The 16,819-nt window shown below is 46.1% G+C and overlaps 1 protein-coding gene across 1 annotated transcript; it reads right to left on the reverse strand.

Moving 5' to 3' along the window:
* Positions 1-10,385: 10,385 nt before the first annotated feature.
* On the reverse strand, positions 10,386-12,122 carry LOC142817322 (uncharacterized). The gene has a single exon (XM_075894358.1). The coding sequence runs from the start codon at positions 12,057-12,059 to the stop codon at positions 10,407-10,409; it is 1,653 nt and encodes a 550-aa protein (XP_075750473.1). The 5' UTR covers positions 12,060-12,122; the 3' UTR covers positions 10,386-10,406.
* Between the last annotated feature and the right edge of the window lie 4,697 nt (positions 12,123-16,819).

Here is a 16,819-nt window from a genome sequence, read left to right on the forward strand (position 1 = left end):
AATGTCTGTGACACTTGACCTAGCAGATGTCTTGTGACGTGTATATTTTCTTAGGTTCATTTTTCTTTACAGGATAAGGCGTCGACTATGGAGCTCGAGAAACTCATGGGAATTGCTCAATACAGAAAACCTGTCGAAGCTTCAGTTACAAAGTGACCTTCGCAACTGTCGCCAAGCGCAGCGTAAGCGAACACCTACGCCACTCGTTTTGGTGCAGCTAATGCTGCGAACTAGGTCACCTTTCGTACATATCGAACATGCATATAAACGAACATAAATGAAACGCGTTGTAGACTTCATAGTATTGTATCGTGAATTTTGCAAGCGTCAATATGCGGCAGTCGCCAGCGTACATGCGGGCTTGTTCTCACATCGCCACTGGATGTATGGTTGGATTATTATAGACAATGTTATTGTTCACATGAAGCGTAAGACGGCAGAAATCTGCACAGTATGCGCCAAAGGCAGGCATAATTTCTCGATTGTAGTGCCTTGCTGCGTGCAAATGATTCTGAGCATAAGGAAATGTCAGCTATTCACTGTTATAACAGCAGAACTGCCTTCATTCTACCTTAACTTAACATGGTACTTCACATACATGGTAATGTGCATGTGATTCTCTTCCCTTTTGCTCTTTCTCCGGTTTATAGACCCCAACTTAAAGTAAGACTTTTGTATCATTTTCCTCGTCACCTGGAGACTCTCTAATAGACTTCACCTTGACGCAGCGTCCAATCAATAAATATATGTGCCGCCTTAGTTTCACCGGTAAGCCATACTCTGACAAGTGTGGTGCTTCAGAATAGAAAGAAAGTACTCGTCTCCAAAGCAGAATACGCTATATTTCACAAGCACCGATACATCTCGGTATAGGACATTGGGTTGAAAAAGGTACCGAGCTAGAAATGGTTGAAAAATATTGACCAAGGAACTAAAAGAGTAGCTAAATTATTTTTTCAGACATTTTCAGACATAACTCTGTACAACATGCATGAAAGAAGAGAAAAGTGTTTCCGCTTTGATTACAATAACTTAGGGCAGGCGTTGTTTGAGCAAAGCGTCAAGTCTTGCGCGTCTTCCAAAGAGGAGCTGGAAAGGCTTCGGAGCAAAACTTCACAGGTGTGCGAACATTCGAAAATTTTGAAAAGGGAATCAAACAGCACACAATACAACAACCAAATATTTCTTTTTCGGATATTTTTTTAATAGGCATCACTCGGGAGGAGGCCTGAGTATAGGAGCACGTTGGAAAAGCAACGATCACTTTCGTTGTTTTAATTAGTGAAATGTCAAAGTGCCTCAAGGTGCATCCAAGATGCATGCAGTTCAGGCGACACCAAGGTCAAGATGTAAAATGGGAGTAAGCTCTGCTTGTCACCTGGGGGAGGACTTATGGCTTTTAACTCCTGTGTCACTGAAGCCAATGTCTTCAATCCTCTATCATTTGCATGAAATTCCTCTCTTTAATTCGTGAAATGTTTGCCTTTCACATCTTATCTGGTGAAAAAGATGAGAAAGCTTAAAGTGGGCTTACAATAAAGTACACATTTAACAACAAAAACAAAAAAACGTAATCTGCCCTACCATAATCCTAAACAAGCATACGAGGGACTCTTCCTCGAAAATCATGAAAGGGCAGAAGTGTGAAGCTGTGGCAGTAAATGGCCATGACTCCTGCGGTACATACATTTATCAGTCTATATCAGCCATTAGCAGAACGTCATCCTTCCTTTGCCGCTGAATATGACGCTATCGTTACGATTTCTGAATCACTTCACTTGGAAAGCTGTATTCGTGGAGTGTTTTCTTTTGTGTGTGTATGTGCACGTCATGACGTTTAATCGCAAATCAAGGGGAATCAAAGTAGACAAAAAATCACGCCTTTTTTCGATGGTATTTCATTTTTTTTTTTCTTCCACTTAATTCCCTTCGATTTTCTACAAAATCTACAGTTCAAAACACAATGTTGCCTATGCTTTCCTAGGATGAAATGAGTGTTGGTTTCATGTATATCTAAAAGCTTTCATTGCTCACCACTTATATTTCAGTAAATGTCAATACACAACAACTAGAGTTAGATAAGATAGCTAAATTAGGAAATAATTTTTGTATAAAAATGCTAGAATAGCTACTCGTAGCTTAATCAACTTTTCAGCAGCTAGCAGAGTTCAAAATAACTAGATCTAGCTCCGAAATGGCTAAATTGACAAAACTGCTCGCAAGTTCCCTCTATCAATTAACCGTATGATATTTTGTTGTTGTTATTTCTTGCTGTCCTCTTCCTAGGGCCTTTTTGTTCTCAATGTGCTTCCCCTGTACTGTGTACAGAACTTTTATACGCCGGCAAAATCGCTCCTCCTAAAAAGGTTTCTCTCTCCTCGCTATACTTCGTTACTGGGCGATTTTTGCATGACATAGTTTTTGGTTTCGTCGTAGCCTCAACATTTCGTGGTGACTAGTCATATTCTTGTCAAACATGAGCACATGCCCCGAGACAAAACTAAGAAAAAAAAGAGTTACATACAGTGTACAGTAACCCCATTGTTGCTTACACATTCACGGTGGCAGTTACCGGGACACGTAGTCTCTCGATGTAGAACTTCTGCGGCTGTCATTTAACTTGCGTTCGCCGCAGGACACCCGCGACAGCATTGCTCACTTGTATGACTTCAGTGTCGCTTGGGATACCACGGCAAAACTTTCATGTATGCACGCGTGTGTGGGGCAGAAACACAGAATGCATTTATTCATGCTATGATAAGGCACATCAGCAAGGCCTCTGACTAGAGCAGCTTGGGTACACACAAGTGGGGCATTACTTTCACACAAAGATGTCACAGCTCGTCTTCTGTTCTATGAGTCTTGTAAGAACTTGTCCATACGTATATATAAACATTACACAATGCACATTACACAATGTACACAACACACTGTACAATTACACATTACACAATGTATATAGACACATGACAGTGTTCTCTATCGCTGTACTCGCCCCAAACACAGATTGAACAGCAGCAATTCAGTCCGAACAGCGACTACTTCCATGCAGAAACTCAAAATGCAAGTCTCACGGAGAAAATCTGTAAGAGACTAGAACGAGTGAAAAGAAACAAATGGCCGCGCAGCTGTGGCTTCAGCAACACCTTGTGATGCTTTTTAAAAAAGAAAGATGTAAAAAGAAGAAACCTCCGAAGTGTATCAAGATCAAACTGTTTTTGCACGTGCACGAAAATTCTTGCATAACCTCCGAACAATGACCATAGACAGAAGGCTTGTTGTTGGATCATGCCACCAAAGTCGCATGCATCCAGCTACATAAATGAAAAGGAGAAAATGCTAATTTAAAAAGGAGGAAATAATTCATGATGGTAATGTGGTTCTCCATTCTAGAAGTCCATCGCAAGTATAACAACAGAATGGCATTTATGGAAGTGGCGCACTTAGGTATTACAATGCTTAGTGACAGGACGGGGCTGGATTTGTGAATGAATTCAACTCAATCATGTTAGAAGAAAAGGAAAAGGCAATTATATATACAGAGACTTACAGGCAAAGACTGTATGCCAGATATTTCTCATTGCAATGTTTCTCCAGCTGTTTGGAAAAATTTGGAGCGTGCCTTGAAGATGGAGAGCTGAAATTTTTAAGCGGGTGCACGTAACTTTCTTCACACAATTTTTTTACGCAGTTTCACTTCTGTATATTTTTTAACTTTACCTCTCGTACATATCAATGATTACAACTATTGAAAGTTTCATTCTACGAGGCACGTTCGTACGAAAGACGCCGTGTTGATGTTTGACAGGAGCAGAGTAGGGTTATTTTGAAGATCTTAGATTTTTCCAAAGTGTCGAATACAGCAGCCTCACTGTTTTGTATGCACACTCGCCTGTACCAAACGCCACTTGTGCGAACCATTGGTCTTGTTACGAAGAAGCCATCGGGTAAAGAAGTAAAGTTTGAAAGGTCACTAAACCACCTAAATATAAAGTTCAGTTGTGGCACTATTGTTCGCCGTAGTCCGAATCGTAAACAACCAGTTCGGCTCCGTTCCACAGGCCGAATTCTCCAAAAGTAGGTGGGTCGGGGTCCTCGCGCGTGGGCTGACAGGGCACCCGTAGCTCCGTGTCTTTTACGAAGATGTTGAAGTTGGTGGGCGCGTCTTGTTGAATCATAACATAGTAGTGTAGATACTGCGCCGATTGAGCACCGGGAGAAAGAAAATAAAAGAACAAATGTTAAGGCAATGTGAAGGTAACGCTGCTGTAAAAATTATAGCTGTCTTTCAAATAAATAGACATTTTGTATAATGCTAGTAGTACTGTACCACACAGCACAGATGTACCTAGAAAATTGAACAGGCTCGCATTAGTTACATTAGAGGTCGAAATTCATAGCTGAATCATTGACAGCAATTTGGTATCACATCATTACAGATATTATACAGAATTCTAACGGTCTTTTAAGCAGGCACCCAACAACACTCGAAGGTGGAAACCGTGTTCTCTTATTTCTTCTGACCCCCCTCCCTTCCCCCTTTCCTCTCAAATAAAGCTTCCTGCACTTAGGGGTACTAACACGAAAATTTCCAGCTCCTTTTTTTTTTCTTTTTTTTGCGTCAAATGAAAGGCTATATCCTAAAGAATTTAAATCATGAACTGTGAAGCATGAGTGCACTCTGAAAAAGTTATTATTGTGTTTTTTTTAAAGGTAGCTTTAATTCCTTGACGTCATTACGCATTATGAACTTCTCGTTGCATGCTCATACAAGATGTAGTAATGTTTCCAACGCCCCTTGACATCATGGCTCCGTTGGTGATTCACGATGGGCCATTTTTACTGTTTCGATATGACGCACAAGCAGACATTTTGGAATTTTCGGTGCCTGACGTCGTCACAACTTGCGAGACTGAGGCGTGAAGTGGCCAAAATTTGCACTCTGGCCTGGCATCAGACTAGTGTCGGCGCTGACAGTGCGCTACGAGAAAATTGATTTTATCAGCAAAATAAAATACCTCATCAGCGTCTGCCGAGCTTCACCCTTGCTCAGAGCTGTCTCTGTATACAGGAGATTTGTATGGTCATGTGAAAACACCTTCGAAAATTGCCATCAGTATCCCTCTAACATGGTTTTGGATAGAATTGGCGACCAGTCCACCTTTAACCAAGCAAGCGACGATGCGATGGGGTCATCATACCACACCATGTTGTGACGTCACAATGATGCCACCAATTTTAATCCTCGGTGATGTTATAATGATGTCAAATTGTACCGTGATAAGACAGATGCTTGGGCTAGCTGGTGATTGCGAATCAACATATTTGCACAGTGCAAGACTATCAGTAGTTATGATTTAGCTACAGAAGAAGAGACAAGGACAGAAAGAGTGCCTGTACCGATTCTCTTTTTCTTGTATCACGGTCTAGTGACGTCTCGTCAACTGTCACTTTTCTTGTTTGATGAGGCATCTAAAGTTTTCTGCCTTAAACAGTAAATATTTATGTTGAGCCAAGGAAACTGAAACAGTGATGTGAACGTAGCGTCACATAAAAAAAAAAGCTGGAAAGTACCAACGAAGTGCGAGTGGGAATAAGTCCCTTTAAACGCACTGTGCAAAAAAAAAATTAACATAGACCTACCATAGACTCCTTTTAAACGAAACCTCAAGGTACCAGAAAAATTTGTTTCCTTCAAGAGAAGTTTCGTTTATTGAAAGATAAACGGGGGTACAATGTTCAAGTAGGAAAACTCATATAATAGGGGAAGTTGAAGCAGCAATTTCACTTAAGAGAGTTTCGTTTAATCGCAGTCTACTGTACCTAATGTCAAGAACATGCAATTATAGCCTCAAAAATGAGATCTTGGTTCGCGTCAGATGCCTTTTGCAGGCAGGAATATGAAAGACCGGGAAGCATTGGGGCATGATTTTTTGTTCAGCGCAATTCTATGAACCCAGCAGTATAAAAGAGTAGAAAATGAATGTATATTTTACTCTGACTGCTTTTGCAGAAAGAAAAAAAAGAATAGTTAATGAAATTCATGTTAGATTAGTAGGTGAGACGAGTTGGTGCACACATTAGTCGAATTCAAATCACATACTTCTGGCATGTTTGTGCTATTAGCAAAGCATCAGTGATGAACCAAGCAATAAAACGAGTTTTTTATGTTAAAACTATACAATTTTCTTTGGGCAGTGCGGCAAAAAAATGGGTATTCTGCTCCAACCACCACGTTTGCAAAAACAACACACACCTTGAGTGAGTGGCTTAGCAGGAACCTTCGCTGCAAAAGTCTTCCTGACGGCTCTGGCAGCTGGATGGAGAGAATTATGCTCCAAGGGTCGAAAATGTGTGGCTCTTCAGGTATCTGGTCCAGCAGCGCACTCTTCATGGGCACTAGGCTCTACGAAGAAATAAGCACAGCTAAATGTAACAAATCGGTTTGCTTCTTTTGCACTGCATGCGTCACGCAGGTTGTCCACCTTATGCACCAATTCACCTTACAGAAACCCTGCAACACTTTTTCAAAATGGCCGGAAAATGCTTCCGACTGGTTATAGACTGTCTTACCAACTACATATGAATGCTGTTATTATAGGCTGTTAATCCAATGCTTTCTTATTTATGCATGTTGGGATGTCAACTAATACATAATGCCATGAAATATTGTATGAACCAACCCAACCATTTGCATGCGTAGGCGTCAATCGAAACATTTTCTGTTTAGTTATAAAAATGCAAAACAGACAGGTTAACCGCCCTCTATGGCGGCACTGGAACTCCTCCGTTGAACAGTCAATCGTAAGGCTCCTACAAACATGTTTGCGAAACAGTAAGTTCAAGGATGTGGCGAAAGGTTAGACATGAGCATAAAGAAGTAGAGAAAAAAGGAATGCCAACTGAAAGCTGTGAGTTGGCGTTTTTTATGTCTCTTCTCAATTCTAAACTTGGACCATGTCTTTCAAGTAACAATACCCCAACTCACCCAACTTACCATACTATAGAGCTAAGCAGTATAGATGTATTTTATGTTGGTAAATAGCGGTATGCACCGTCGACATACTGAGGCACTTGTAGCGACGTCACGACGCGTGGTGTTCACCCAGCCCAAAGATCGCCGCCATCCTCAAAGATCATGTGAGAACTGGCGAAGCAGCTGCAAACTTGTCTCACAGCAGAGCGCATCGGGAAGCCTCCCGCTTGAACACATGGGGAGCTCCCCGACCCACTGTACTCAAAGGCAGCTTTGCAGTTGCCGTGCTAGTTGTCAGAGTTGTCAGGGCGGTGGTGAGATTCGAGCTGGGCGGACCTTATGTGGTACCTCATTGCTAGAAGCGCTTCAGTATGTCGACGGGGCCTACCACTGTTTGCAAACGCGGAATATGTCTACAGGACACGGCGTGCTCATCGAGACTAAAGAAGAGAGGAAGAAAAGAAGAATCGGGGCAAATTGATTGGTCAGGCAATAAACACCGATAGTGAAGCAATTGGATTCGAAACTATGATGTGAAAATGCTTTGTTTAGAAGTTATTGACAAATAACTATATTACTGTTTTTGTATTTACTTTGTGCCCGTCCTAGCTTTGACCACGGAGGTATGTAGTATAGTGTACATAAATAAAGAAACATGGAAAGCCGTTGCAGGGCTTCTCAATATGTCTCGCTGACTGGCAGTCACGTAATCAGGGTGAATCACCAACGGCTCGGTGGCTTCTAACAATAGTGAGAAAATTTTCTTTTTACCTACAGCTGCTTTTGCCATCTTCAGTAACATGAGAAGTCCCACTTAATACAGAACCTCTGTACGCACAAAAATATACAAAGTTTTCATGAGACGTCACAGACAGGTTTTCTGCACTGGGGGCTATAATATGGCGGTCACCATGATAATTTATCTTTTTTAAGGCCAAACCACACAAACGCGTTGCAGCGTGTCAAAGCGTGTCTTTTTGACGCGGCGCCACTCGATCTCTTTATGGCGAGAGAGGGTACAATTACTAGAAGTTGCACTCCCTCCCTTTCCATACTGAGAGTGCAAGGCGCCGTGTCAATAAGGCAGCCAAAAGGCCACGTGCTGACACGCTCCTACGCGTACTTGTGGTCAAGCCTGTAGATAGTGTCAGTGCAGAGGAGGGCACAGCATCGTTCGGTTAGCTAGCGAGACTTCTTGCCGTCAATGCGTTCAATGAGGCAAGAAGCTAGCAAGACTTCTTGCAGTCGATGTGTTCAAAAAAAAAAGTAGTTCCACGTTCTTGCCACCAATAATTAAGTTTTACTATTGTTACTACAGGGAGAAGTAATTGAAGACATTGTGTGCCTTTCAAACGAAAACGCCATTGAACGTCTGTTATTATGCGGCTGTATAGCTTGGTTTTCATGTGACGTCACATACAGTCTCGCTACTCTGGGTATAACACAGTGGCGGCCACCTGGCCATTCAGTGTCAGTGCAGGATAGGACACCACAGGGTCGTTCAGTGCCCGCGTTCTTTTGTGCTCACCCCGCTTTTCTTTTTGTTCGCGAGTCATGCCAAAGAGGAGCACAAAGAAACGCGAGGGTGCATTGGCACTACTCCAACGTCACGCGTGTTACCACGAAACGCGCGAAGTTATAAGTTTTGCTGGTCAAACTATTTGCATAGCTTCCACAGCGTTGCGCTTAATGTAAGTAATGAAGTATAGATGCGAAGCATCTCTCGCCAGGGTCAATCTCCCGCGGCGGCGACGTCCACCTCCCACTACGCATGCGCAGCTTTTTCTCTTCTACTCTCCCCCTTCTCGCATGCCAACATATGCTCACTCCCTCCTTTCCTCTAGGCATTCCTTCCCTTGGCCTTGCCACCGCGCACTCCCATCTCTCCCCCTTTCTCTTCTCCGTTTCCCTGTTGTCGCCTCGCAACATCGACGAAGGAAGCGTATGCTAGCGTGTTTTTTTTTATTATTATTAATAGAGAGTTTTAGTACAGCGTACGCTGCGTACGTGGCGGCGTTGCGTACGTAAGGACGCCACGATCTGCGTAGTGCGCATGCGCAGACCGCAACGCGAACGTATACCGTAACGTACGCAGCCGCTACGTACGCACGCATGAGATGCGTGCGTGCGTACGTATGAGCTGATCGCCCCGCTCTCGAACAAGTTCGCGACAGCGCGAGACTTCGTTTTGCAAAATGGCAGCATGAAAGGCAAGCACCGACCGGCTCTGTGGCCTAAAATATGGCCATAATCTGGCTATAACACTTGGATTGGCTCACATTGGCTGTCAACAACACGTGCTTCTATTTTGATCTACCAGATGGCGCAACACGCTTCACGCTCGGTACGTACGCGGGTACTACGGCGTTCTAAAAGCCGATTAGTGGCAAACGACGCCACGTAACGCAAGGCGCTTGCGTGATGCGTACGTAGCACCATTCCGCAGTACTAAAACTCTATATTATTGAAAAAACTGACCGCTAGCACTGTACAACAGTTCCCTGGCCACCCTGTCAACAAAAGGCGGACTACGGGTCTTTGTACAATTGGAATATCGGTTATAACGAAGTGATTGAGAATAGTTGTGCAATAGATTTAGTGCTCAGAATAAACCTTTACAACTAACTCTTTCGGACATAAAAAACCTATTTTTATGTGAGATGTAAATTTGTTATAGCGAGGTATGAGTGTACCCGATGCAGAGCGTGCAAGTGACGCCGATCTGACCCTTATATATACGTACCAGCACCCGGTCTATCTCCTTTTCTACGTCCATCGGATCAGGCTGCTCATCGGGCCACTGCCACATCCTGTCGTTAAGGAGGTCGACGCGCTGCGAGCCTTGGTGTTGCTGCTGCTGCCGCGAGTTCTGCCTCGAGGACTTCTCGAAGCTGCGCACATTCGTCAAGGGAGAGCGTCAACACCACAGAGAAAGAAGTATGTTCGACGAAGGAAATTTGTCGAGCCATAAAACACGCGCGAAAAAGGCTTAGCAACAACACGACACACATGGCGCGTTCGGCGGGGTGCTATATGAGCCATCGTTTTACCTGTGTTCCAGAGGAGTAAATACGGTAGTTTTGTTAAAGCACTGGCGTACGGCCAGGGTGACGTGGAGGGGGGGGGGTCAAAAATGTTTTCTACCGACGATTTCCACTCTTACACGCGCATACACAAGCACGCGCACAAACGCACGCGCGAACGCGCATAAAGTATATTTGAACACTTACCTCCTCCTCCCCCCCCCCTTTAAAAAAGAACTATGGCAATGGCCCTGACAAAAATGGTACAGACAAATCATTTTCGAAACTGAGCTTACTCGGTGATACATATCTCGATCCTGTATACGAGATGATGATGACGAAAAACATTTATTATAAACGAGAGAGGTATGGGGCCAAAGCATGACCCCGCTACATGGTCGGCGTCCTTAGTCCGGGACACCGCATGACGAGGACCCTACTCGCGCCCGTCTCACCAGAGCCCGTTGAGACTCTAGTGATGAGCAGTTGAGGAGGGCAGTCTCCCATGCCTCTCGGGAAGGGGTAGGGGAAGGGGGTAGGTGGGGATATTTCGGACATGCCCATACCATGTGTAAGATATCACACGTCTCCCCACAGTGTGGGCACCGCCCATCTGTGTTCGCATCGAAATGTTTTAGGATTGCAGGACAGAGTAGAGTACCTGTCTGCAGGCGCCTTAGAGTTCGCTCTTCCGCCTTACTCAGCCCCTTTGCAGGAGCCGGGTAAAGGCGGTGAGTGTCGCGATAATAGGTCAGAATTTCTTTGAACCGCAGCAGCGGTGTATTGGCCTCCGAGTCATAAGAGCCAAGGTGAGGTGCCCGGTGGGTAAGCGCTCGGGCGGCCGCGTCAGCGGCCTCATTACCTCGTAAGCCCTGATGGCCAGGATCCCACACGATGCGTTTCGGGGCTGGATCAGCGAGAGCCCGTTTTAGAATTTGGCTGGCTAGGGGGGATATCTCTCCTACCAAGTAATGAGCACATGCTTTCCGGGGGTCCGTGATGATAACTTTCGAGTTGGGGTCCGCAGCAGCAGGCGCTATCACGACTTCATCAGCGCGTTCTGGATTTTGTGCTCGGAACGAGAGCCCATTGACATGCTTTTCCCGGTGAAATCCCGTAGGCGAAGGCCCTGCTATATCTACGTAGAATACACCAGGTCGGGAGCCGTGTTGCCTCTCAAGCGTCCGAGCCCGCGCCTGTCTCCTGCTTTCGTGCGTGTGCTTATCCATGTTACTGGGGAGTGGAGAGACCGAGAGCATATGCCGCCACAGTTCCGGAATACGCTCCGCCTCCTCTGCAGTGCAAGTGTGCTGTATATGTAAGCGGTTTAGCAGGCGGCGCCCAGGAGCCGTCTGCACGAGCCGCGTATATTGATTCATAAGGTGGGCCTCCCGCAACTCCTGGTAGGAGTTGAGCACACCTAACGCACTCAGTTTGGCGTTGGAAGTGGCCACCGGGAGATCCAGAGCTCGTTTAGTAGCCTTACGAATGATGGCATCTATTCTTTCGTCTTCTTGCTTGTTAGTGCGAAGGTATGGGACGGCGCAGAGGATCCGGCTAGTCACGAGGGCATGGGCGAGCCGAAGCGCGTCCCTGCCCCGCAGACCACCCCGCTTGTTGGAAACGCGGTGGATCATGCGCCCTACCTGTTCGCCTATTCTCTTGAGTTTCGCTATAGTGGAGTCCGGTCTGAGCCTGTGATGAATGAACAGACCCAGAATCCGGAGCTTCTCCACCTCTCTAATGGGAACCCAAGACAGGGAGATGTGTATGGCTGACTTATCTCTTGGCTTCGCTCTAACGTGCAGAAGCTCTGATTTGTTCGGAGCACATTGGAGTCCACAATCGTTGGCGTACGCCTCGACCATGGATGCGGCCTGCTGAAGGCGTTCCTGTATTTCACCAAGGCTCCCTTCACTGGTCCAGATTGTAATATCGTCGGCATATACTGCGTGTTGTGTGCCTTCCACCCTGGCCAATTCGCTTGGAAGGCGCATCATAGCAATGTTGAAAAGGAGCGGTGATAACACTGCTCCCTGTGGGGTACCCCGTGTTCCCATAATGTACGGGCCATATTCCTCGTCCTCAATCCGAAGAAGTGCCTGGCGTTTAGAGAGAAAATCTCTGACATATGCAAAGGCCTTAGTCCCGTGATCGGTGGAGCTCAAGTTAGCCAGGATGCTGCTGTGTTTAACATTGTCGAAAGCCCCCTTCAGATCAAGGGCGAGGATGGCTTTATCATTGTGTTGCATAGTTATGGGCTGTATGACGGCCCTATGGAGCTGGAGAAGGACGTCCTGTGCAGACATGTGTGGGCGAAACCCAAACATGGTGTCTGCAAAGAAGGCCTTACCCTCAAGGTATGGGGAGAGGCGATCCCGTACCATCGTCTCCATAAGCTTGCCCGCGCACGAAGTCAGTGATATGGGCCTCAGATTTTCCGTATTCACGGCCTTGCCTGCTTTGGGGATAAAAGTCACAAGTGACGTTTTCCATTCGGAAGGGAGCGCACGGCCGTCCCAGATCTCGTTCATGTATTCCAATAAATGGAGGTAGGCTGTGTCAGAGAGGTTCGCCAACATCTTTACTGTTATGCGGTCCAGCCCCGGAGCCGTACCCCTGCGCATTTTAGCTAAAGCCGCTTTAAGGTCATGCAACTCAAAACGGGCATCGAGTTGGTGGTCAGGCTTACCAGAGTACGTGTACGCCGGCCCAGGCGGGTCCTCCGTACGACAGAGATACCTATCGCACAGAGCATCCGCAAACTGTGCCGGAGTGCCTTGGTACCCTGGCAGAGCTCGCCGGAGCTGCTTCTGCGCCTCCCCTCTCGTTTGAGAGGGGTCTATGAGACTGCGAAAGAGACGCCATGTCCCTTTCGAGCTCATCTGACGAGCTGCGGCGTCGCAGCGGGCTATCCAATTTGAATCTGAGAGTTGGGCAGCATACGCTGCAGCCTGTTCCGTGAGTTGGGCTGTGTATACGAGACGGCTCCTAGCAAGTGTGAATCTCCGTCAAGGTCGCTATTGGGTATAAATTTGAAAAGGAGTCACACGCAAGCTGAAAATGACAGAAGGAGCCTTTTGGTTTCATTTCAGCACCAAGTTTGCAGCCTAATAGAAAAAAATGATAATATGTATAGAGTTGTAAGTACTAAACAGTAACACGACATTGAATAAGCAAAAACGAAGTATAATGAACCCGATCCTCTTGCTTAGTCTCCAAGCTACCGGTACGGTACGTAAGTTGCTATTTACAGAGCACCTGCATAGTTTGTCTCCAATGGCTCGGTGTGCCAAAATAGAAATTAAAAGTAGCCTGAAAGTAGGCAAGGCAGCAACCAGAATTTTTCGTCGCTAGACAGGAGCAGAAAGTAACCGGTTTGACGCAAAATAACTACAAAGGACGACCCTGATCTCAGTATAGGTCGATCAAACAGATATTTTGTTCTGATATTAAAGTAATTATTTAGACCTCGCACGTGCTGCCAACGACACTAGCTTGACGTCACGCCACAGTGTCAATTCTGGTGACTTCACCAGAAATCTATTACAGTGCAGTCAGGTACCAAAACACACAAAAAGACCGCTTACGCGTGGCCCACGGAGCGGAGCAGCCGTAAAAATGCCACAATATATTGCGGGAGGAGGGGGGGTGGCAATTATATTGTATGTTCATGCGTATGTATACAGGCAAGCAAAATATAAGACTTTCGGTGGGGGGGGGGGGGTGTTGAAACTCTCCAGCATCCCCTTAGCGACGACCATCACATGTTGTGATGTCAGCCTGCACTCAGAAAAGAAACTTACATGATGATGTAATCATTACTGAATGACGCAATAACGCTAACATGTACACTTCTGTAGGCTACTAAGGGCTTGTACTTTCAGTTAACGCAAAAAAATGGAAATTTTCCTGTCAGTAGGCCTGAGTTTATGGGGAGAGCTGGTAACGGCCGCTGGAGGGACTGAAATACGCACTCGAACGAGCCACACCCAATGAACTCGTCATTTTAGACGTCCACGTGTAGAAGATGGTCACGCGTGCTTCATTAAAGTAGCGTACTTCCACAACACAATGAAGCCCCTAATTAAGGCTGCTATGGATACGTAGGCCTCGGGCGAATACACCCTTCCTACCTCCCGTAACTGACGCCTCCATGTTGTTCTTTTATGGTCGCCAACTGTCGAATTATCAGAAATTGCGCTATCTTTCTCAGTGACTTCAGATCTGATACGTGCTCCAGAACTGTTCTTGAAAATGCCTCGGTACCTCTCTTTTTCGGTCTGACGGCTGACCAACGAGAGCATATGATCATCTCCAAAGAGAATACAAGCCTCTCTAAAAGGGCCCGTGAAGGGGAACTAATACACAAATTTCAAATGCCGTGTCTATTTTATTTTTGTGGCAAATGAAAGACCAGACCCTCAAGTGCCTAGAAATGGTGCTGCTAATTGTGAGTGCAGCCTGAAAAACTACTTAGAGTGTCTTCTTAAAAACTAATTCCGGCTCCTCCTGTACCCTGATGTCACAACACGCAGTAAGCTTCTCGTCAACTGCTTGTGAAAGATATCGTGATGTTTCCACGACTGCTGGGTATACCATGGCTACATCGGTGACGCACAAACTACCATTTCGAATGTCTTCGTGACACACACAAGCGGCCATTTCGGAAGTCCTGGTGCCTGACGTCATCACAACTAGCCAGACTACTGCGTAATGTCACCAAAATTCGTATACTGTAGCCCGACTTCAAGCTGGTGTCGATGTCGGTAGGTGTGCCACGGGAAAATTGACTTCAATTTTGATATAATATATTTTACAAGCATTCATTGAGCATCACACTTCCTCAGAGCCGACTCTGTATACAGGAGATTTGTATGGCATAGTAAACTCGCCTCCAAAAAAAGTGTCGGTCAGTAATACCAGAGAGTTGTATGACGGTGTACACACCACCAAAAAATAGTGTGTCAGTACCCCTTCAAACCACCTACAGGTGGAAACTTAGATGCGGCGCCACAGTTGTGCACCAGTCTATGAACGATCCCCCACAGTGGTCTAGCGGCTAAGGCACTCGGCTGTTGAGCCGCAGGTCGCGGCATCGGATAGGGGACACGGTTGCTGAATTTTCCATGGAGGCGAAAATGCTCGAGGCATGTGTGCTTAAATCTACTACGTGCACCTTAGAGAACCAATAGCATCGAAATTCGCGGAGCCCTCGACTACGGGTTCCCTCATAATGTTGCGGTGCTTTTAGAACGCTTACCCCAACAATTCTTACATTAGAGAGTTTTAGTACAGCGTACGCTGCGTACGTGGCGGCGTTGCGTACGTAAGGACGCCACGTTCTGCATAGTGCACATGCGCAGACCGCAACGCGCACGTATCGCGTTACGTACGCAGCCACTACGTACGCACGCATGAGGTGCGTGCGTGCGTACGCACGAGCTGATCGCCCCGCTCTCGAACGAGTTCGCGACAGCGCGAGACTTCGTTTTGCAAAATGGCGGCATGGAAGGCAAGCACCGACCGGCTCTGTGGCTTAAAAGATGGCTATAATTTGGCTATACCACTTGGATTGGCTCACATTGGCTGTCAACAACACGTGCTTCTATTTTGATCTACCAGATGACGCAACACGCTTCACGCTCGTTACGTACGCGGGTACTACGGCGTACTAAAAGCCGATTAGTGGCAAACAACGCCACGTAACGCAAGGCGCTTGCGTGATGAATACGTAGCACCATTCCGCAGTACTAAAACTCTCTATTACCTGAGTCTACGAATGAACGCGTAGCAGTTTGAAAGTTTCGAAACGGTGCCGTAATAGCGCAGTTACGCGCATTAGGTGAACGAAATGTTGCCCTTGTTCGTTTTACTCTATGAACGAAACGAATTCGTTGGTTCTTCTCTCGTATTCCCTGAATTCTCCTCTTAACCATACGAGCTAAGATTAAGAGTGGCAAGTGCGTTTAACTGCAAACAGACAAACAGGTTTGTTTCTTTGCTTAATTTATTTCCCCACTTTTTTAAAGGTGCCCTGACAGCGAAAGATGAATGAACATGTGTGGTTTAACGTCACAAAACTACAATGTGATTATGAGAGACGCCGTAGTGAGAGGCTCCGTAAATTTAGACCCCCTGGGGTTCTTTAACGTGCACCCAAGTCTGAGCACCAAACCTACAGCATTTCCGACTCCATCAGAAATGCAGCCGAGTACCTAAGCCACTAGACCACCACGGCGGTGCCTGACAGCGAAAGTTTGGTTTGCGAGTTTTTTTAAATTAATTTACAGCTTTGGGTCTGGTAATGGCGAAGTTATTTCGTAAATGATCTAACAGAACAATTTTGCACCAGATCGAAACACTCGCCTAACTGATAATGATGATGGTGATTTGAGGCTGATCCCTTTGTATCAGGCGAGCCAGATTAATCTGCCTTAGCCAGAGAAAAAAATACTTAAAAGGTGAATAAACGAAAACACTCCACTGGCGTACACACCCTGTATCAGTTCATGTATATGTAGTCTGCACGCCTTCAATTTTCAATACCACAAGAAACCAGCACCCCACAGCGGAGCAAAGCCTGAAACTACGTGCGCTCAAGGTTCGATGACGCTGAAACACGCTGTTTTCAAATAGGTGGACCCGTGGACTCGCTCGCTGGATTCCGTGCCGACCGGTTGTGCCCTCGTGATCTCCGACGTCAGCGTAGCTCTGGCCGACTGTGCTCGCCGTACGTCATCTCCTGACGCCGATCTCCGACGTCAGCGTAGCTTCGACCGACTGGACTTGCTCTACGCCATCTCCTCACACCGGCAAA

This window comes from Rhipicephalus microplus, chromosome 5 (assembly GCF_043290135.1).
Source record: "Rhipicephalus microplus isolate Deutch F79 chromosome 5, USDA_Rmic, whole genome shotgun sequence".
In the NCBI taxonomy this organism is placed as follows: Eukaryota; Metazoa; Arthropoda; class Arachnida; order Ixodida; family Ixodidae; genus Rhipicephalus; species Rhipicephalus microplus.

Excerpts from the sequence above, each read along its gene's own strand:
- LOC142817322 (XM_075894358.1), bottom strand. The coding sequence starts at position 12,059 with ATGGGAACACGGGGTACCCCACAGGGAGCAGTGTTATCACCGCTCCTT.